Genomic DNA, 6,836 nt, shown 5'->3' on the forward strand with positions numbered 1-6,836 from the left:
TTGAAGATATGCAAAAAGTGAAGTACACAATGAAGCAAGGGATTAAAATGTTCCCAGAGGAAAAAAGGGGGGGGGGACATTACTCTGGACTAACCTATTGGAAAACTCAAGATTTTAATAGATTGGTACCTCCTTGAGCTTAACTTAAAGAAAAAAATTCTTGATTATGATTTTATTTCATCATGATCAATATACATCATCATTATATAAAAATAAACAATATATTTGACAAATAAATAATATGATGATTATAAGCCTTGCAAGTCACCTGAGAAACCATTTTTTTTTTTTTGCTAAAATAAGAAACATACAGTGCAATACTGTACTTATGAAAACATTAGATATTTTTTAAAGAATGCTTTTGTTTTAATAAAAGGCACAAAAAGAGACATAGATGATATTATCTCCCCTAACTGACTCTATAAATGTAACAGTAAAAGTATGAAGCTTGGAAATTTCAATGAAAGAAACATAATTTCTTTGTAATTTAATTCTAATACTAAATAAATTATAAAAATAATTTCGACATGAAAAAATTCAAAAATACAATTCATGCATTCATTTTTAATTTCTGTTGCATATTTTACAACATTCACAGTTACATCTTCATTAGATACATAAATATTTCATGTTTAAACAGTACATCACAGAAACCATATCACAGATAGGCTTTTTATTGAGCAATATGAGGAAGAGATTGCTACAATAATGTCAATATATCATAGGATTTAAGGGGAAATCACATTTACATTACTATTCTAACAAATGGTTCTGATTTAAAGTCAGACTTTCAAAATTAAAAAGCAATACAACCTCAAATACTGAGGAGGACAACATCACCCAAAAATATTTTAGAACTTTTTTCAGACACAATGATATGCTTTTTCTAAACATACAAATGAGTGGTTGTAGTGTTTGAGATGGAATGATTTTTTTTTAAAAAAAACAAAAAACCTTAAGAACTGAGGAATGATACCATTTGTTGATGGTCAGGAGCAAATAAAGCTGAGTTGTAAAATTATTCAGATGAATAAATTATACATAAAAATTTAACAAAGAAAAAATAACCCATGTCAATTCACAAAAATGTTGACTCGCAATTGGCTGTTGACTTCATCTCTTAATGATACCAATATAGGTAAGTAATAGAGGATGAGTATCTGTTTAAATGATATACATGTACTAGAACACATTGCTTTGTAATCTGTTACAGTAATTCTATTGTATTTCAGTCTTTTATAGAGTGAAATTATAGCCATTGTAATGATGAACTCGTACTGGGATCTGCCTTTACAGATAATTTTTAGCCTTTGTAGTGACGAACATATACCACCGTCAGCTCGGGTTTAGCTGCAGACATCACAATGGTGTATGTGGTTTTACTAAAAAGGAAAAGTAATGTACTGGTACTTATTATGTATGTGGTTTTCTAAAAAGGATATAAAATATTTCCTGATTACACGGATTCTTACTTAATACTTGCTTTGTTCTACAGATGACAGCCATACTTACTTGTTGAGCACAGGAGGAAGTGACATCACAGACATGAGAGTTTCCACGGTGATATTTTTGGGTCCTATTTTATTCATCAGGTTAACTGCTGGGTCTCTACAAAAAAATGAAATCTTGAAGAATTAGTAAAGCAATAATGTATGCATACTCAAGATAAAGGCTGATTATTTTTCTTGTCTCCACTATCAAACAGAGAGCTTCTAGATTCAGGTTATAAACCTCCTCCTTGTGTGGAGTTTACAAGGTCTCAAATATGAGCATGCAGCATTTTTCTGTTGTCATTTATTTATTCAAAAACAACTGAGATATCCCTTAATATGGTGCTCTTCTTATAGCTACACACCTACATGAAATTCAATGGAGGTACATGTATTACAACCATAATTTTTTTTCCAACTTGGCAATATGAAGTGACAACAGGCACACTACATTTTTAACACCTTCTATAAACCTTTCTGTGTAATAATAATTAATGCATATCTAACTTAAAGATTGCATGTACACAAATTAGATTTCTTTTCAATGAAAATTATTCACTGATATATATCCATATTTTAAAATATTTGGAAAAAGAATGAAGTACATGTAGTTACAGCATATAAATGTTTTTATGACACAACAAAGTCTTACCACTTTTTAAAGACACACTAATTTTACCTACCTTCTATTATGTGTATCACTATTTAAGGTCACATATCATAAAAGTTAACCTACCTTCTGTTATCACTGCTTGGAGGGGGAACCCAGTGATCATAATTAGTTTCCACTTCAAACCATCTACAACAGAGCAGAAGGATACAAACTGATTGATGAATTCCTAATCTAATACATGATGACAAAAATTGAAATTAAATAATGACTATTTTAACAGAAGCCACCAGAACTTTTCCCCCTACCTTCCATTATTGGGGTCCAGTTTCCACAAATCTACAGGACCGATCCTCCCCTTGGTGATAACCATTCCCTCTCCCTTCTGTACCCCACCCACAATGATGTAGCCTGACGCCTCGGTGGTAGTGTAGGCCATTTTATCTACAGCATCCTTAAAATTAGTACACTCGGCAAAGGTCTACAGTGGAATACAAAAGTCAGATCAGAACACTAAGAACTAAGGTGTGCACAAGTTACACTTTCTATAGAACTGTTTTAAATCTCTTCTCATTTTATCAAGCCTTTGAGAGAAGGTTAATATTTAATTTTCCAGAATTTATTTACTGAGATGAGAATCTTTTTAGTTGTTATTTATGTTCCATGAGGATATTAATCAGAATATCTGTAGTGTATAATACAGAATGAATAACTGATAAACTTACATCTCGCATTAAGAAACTGATAGGCATGGCTCTTCTGTCTAGTAAACCAATAATAAAATTCTCCCACCAAGCTCCCTGATCTAGAAAAAAACACACACACAAAGTGAAAAAACAGACACACAGACAAAGTGAAAAGCTATCTATAGCCACAAATCTATACATATGACATAAATTACAAATTGAAAGAAAATATTATAAAAATGTCATTTCTGTGTCATTTCAAGGGTTTACTTTGCACTACATGTAATTTACTGCAGGTTTCTATATCTTTAGAGATACCGGTACATGTATATACATGTATGTACACATGCTATGTGTACCTTATGATATACATGTAGCAGTTTATATGTTTATCCCTTTTGTTATTTCTTTAAGCCTTGAGTTATCTGATTCTTAATCAAGTAGCACAGTACATTTCTTGAATCAAACTCCTATCTGAAACACTTATATTGTCATAATGCCATTTTGGGATTACCTCTTTCATCTAGAGTCATGGTAAAGGCTTTTGGCCGCATTCCGGTAATTAACCCAACATACCCAGCGTAGGTCACACCGCTGTACACTGTCTGTAGGTAGAAAGGAGAACAAAGGTCATATAGTGTACACAACATTATAATCAGGGCAATTCCTTCAAAATAACTTGTAATTTAAAATTTTCTTTTGACCATTTATGAAACCAACTAGTTACACTGAAATGTTTCTTGTGTTTGTACATTAAAAAAAAAAGTTTAATGTTTCACAGAAATATAATACTGCAAAGAGGGTACTTAGCTGACTGATTCTGACCTGATTATTTTTTATGAAGTCCACTTGTATTGTAATATTTCGCAGCATGTTAACAAAGGTGTAGTCAAGATTACGAGAGTGCCAGATCTGTCCATTTGCATCTTGGGTAACAATGCTCGTACAAAACCTAAGCACAATTTTAAAATATTCATCTTTTTAATGAACAACTCTTCCTCACTCAGGTGCATAGATTTGAACCTACATATATATAAGATATCTGAATTGTCAAAAACTATGATATATCTGTATAGAGATAAGAGTTTGGTAAGGTTGGAACATTTGACTCAGATCCCTAGTATATATTCAAGATATTGATGTTCCAGATACAAACTCTAATTGCTTTAATACAGTTCAATATACACAATGATTTTGTAAATTGAAATGCAATTTATTTTCAAAATATAGAAAATATTCATAACTTTTCTTTTTAATTTTTATTTATGCAAACTAAATGAAAAAATGCTTACGCTGTCACATCGTATAGAATGTTCATTCCCACAATGCCCCCAAGGTCCATATTAAGAGCCTTTGCTATACCTATTAAAAAATCACAAGTCATGAAACTGATAGTGAAAACCTACTACATCATGGTCCACTGAAGACATGAATATCTTTAAAGTAAAACAAGAGGCCCATGAGCCAAAAAGGTTACCTAAGTCACTATGGCCTTGCTATTCTTCATCAGCAGATTTTTTCCCATATTATAAACAAGGATATTTTTATGTGGTAAAATTCTGTGACTTTTATGTTACAAAACATTTGTATTGGGGTAATTTTTACGAATAATCAAGAATTCACAAAATGAGTTGATTTGCTGTTTAGTATCATATCTATTTTCGAAACTGTTCTTCCCAAAATTTGCAAAAATTCCTCCAATCAAATATTTCCCCCTTTATAGTATATTCCTTTGTAAAACTTTGATCACCTAATGTGGCCCCACCCTAACCCCCAGGGTCATGATTTGAAGAAACTTCAATTTACACGACCTGAGGATGCTTCCATATCAAATATGACTAATTATGCCTTTGCCATTCTTGAAAGGAAATATTTTAAATATTTTTTACCTACTGTAAAATCAAATACATGTATTTTCATGGGGTCAAATTTTCAAGGTTTGAGGAAAAAATATTGGTTTGTGGGGATTTGATTTCGTGGTTGGAGAAATGTTTAGTAGTAATTAATACATAGGAAATTTTACATTTCATGGTGGTCATAAATTTGTGGGTCTCTCCATACCTCAAAAACAACGAAAATTAAACCCCCACGAAAATTAGTGATTTCACAGCATATATTAGCATGTAAAACTTTGATTTCTATTGTGGCCTTAATTAACCTAACCCTGGGGGTCATGATTTGAACAAATTAACTTAAAATCTAAACTGCCTGAGGATGCTGCCATATAAATATGCCTAATCATGCCTTTGCTATTCTTGAGAAGAAGATTTTTTTCCCTTTACATTCCTATGTAAAACTTTGATCTCCTGGTAAAAAGTTGAACAAATTTGGATCTACACTATGTAATGAAGCTTTCACATACCTAAGTTTCATTTTTTCTGGCCCAGTGGTTCTTCGAGAAGATTTTTAAAGATTTTTTCCCCTACTTTTTCTGAACTAAAACTTTGATGGCCTGTTGTCACTCCAACCTATCCCTGAGGGTCACAATTTGAACAAACTTAAATATACACTATGCAATGAAGCTTTCATGTAAGTTTCAACTTTTCTGGTACAGTGGTTCTTGAGAAGAAGATTTGTGAAAAATGCCATTAAATTTTCACTAATTCTTAATTATCTCCCCTTGAAAGGGGACATAGCCCTTCATTTCAATTAACTTGTATCCCTTTCACCCAAGAATTCTTTGTGAAAAGGTTGAAATTGGTCCAGTGGTTCTTAGAAGATGAAACTGTGAAAAATTTATGACAAAACAATGACAGACAATGTACAAATTTTGATAGGAAAAGCTCACTTTAGCACTCATCTCAGGTGAGCTAAAATTGTAATATTTTTTTTACATTTGGTCTTAGTGAATTTTTGTTTACCTCTCATTTCTCCTGCATAAGGTTTTGGCAGATAGTTATCAATGTCTGCTGCTACAGCTTCTATTGCCTTCACTGTCAAATTGGCAAATGGAAACTTTCCCAAGAATGATCTAAAAACAAAATCAGCTGCCAATATAAAGGAGTGAAGAAAAGAGAGATTGAAATAAGACATTTGGGGCCATACTTTTAATTTGTGGAAAATTTATCTGTTATCTTTCATGTTACTGTGAGCATTATATTACGGGAAACAGTAATCAAACAAGTTTGCACTTAATTTGGAACACATATAAAAGTATGTATCATTTGAGTTTTTAAAATAAATCTTTGATACTTTCAAACACAAATTGATAACCTCTTTATACCGTATTTACCCTATTTAGTGCCCCTACCCCTATAAGCACCCCCTGGGACCTTTAATTCAAACAAGGGCCCTCTTCCTTAAAGGAGCCTGCACGCAGTTGCATTGCCATTTTGCTTACAAGTTTAAATTTCTATTTTTTATTTAAAAGATAACTTCAGTTTAATGAATTGAACTTACATAAAAATTCTTAAAATGCAATGACGACATTCTTCAAAACATTTGTTTTTGTAAGCAGGGCACAAGCTCTGTTATTGTTAATGTTTATGTCTTACCGTGTGTGCTCAAACTGTTTACTCAAAACACATCACTGAGCATGGACTGACAATACTGGTGAGTTGGTTTTGCTTTATCACATTTTTACTCTAAATTTACTAGATTATAATTTAAATGTTTTCATTAATACACAATAAATTTTCTACTTTTCTAAATTATTAAAGATAAAGTTTGCTTCGTGTAATTGCAAGGAAACTTTCTCATCAATCACATCCCAAAATTCGTAGTTTTAATAATTTCCAGATAAAAGGAATTTCTAAACATGCTTTTATCAAATTTCAGTGTGAAATTCTCTAGCAACAATTTGTCATGATATTATAATACTGAAAATTTTAGAAAATATTAGCTTCAAATCTGTGTCCAAGCACCTTTAATATATTCCATATGATTTAACAGGACTTTACCACTTTCCATTGTCAATATTTGATAAATGAATTCTTGAAATGACTCATCTAATATCTCAATACATGTATAGTGTTTGTACATTGTTTATGCCTTGTTAAAATGATATTGTAATTTGCTGTAACATTTTAAAATTTAGGACGTAAAAGCAAG

At 31.6% G+C, this 6,836-nt stretch overlaps 1 protein-coding gene across 1 annotated transcript; it reads right to left on the reverse strand.

Moving 5' to 3' along the window:
- Positions 1-1,303: 1,303 nt before the first annotated feature.
- Positions 1,304-6,117, reverse strand: LOC133185096 (N-acylethanolamine-hydrolyzing acid amidase-like). The gene is made up of 10 exons (XM_061320154.1): positions 6,072-6,117; positions 5,648-5,773; positions 4,079-4,148; positions 3,612-3,738; positions 3,301-3,391; positions 2,826-2,905; positions 2,409-2,581; positions 2,227-2,289; positions 1,513-1,608; positions 1,304-1,382 (listed from the first exon to the last, which is right to left on the reverse strand). The coding sequence occupies exons 1-10, from the start codon at positions 6,115-6,117 to the stop codon at positions 1,304-1,306; spliced, it is 951 nt and encodes a 316-aa protein (XP_061176138.1).
- Positions 6,118-6,836: the final 719 nt, after the last annotated feature.

This window comes from Saccostrea echinata, unplaced genomic scaffold, assembly GCF_033153115.1.
Source record: "Saccostrea echinata isolate AGI-Se365-2 ecotype Australia unplaced genomic scaffold, CSIRO_AGI_Sech_v1 ptg000012l, whole genome shotgun sequence".
NCBI classification, from domain to species: domain Eukaryota; kingdom Metazoa; phylum Mollusca; class Bivalvia; order Ostreida; family Ostreidae; genus Saccostrea; species Saccostrea echinata.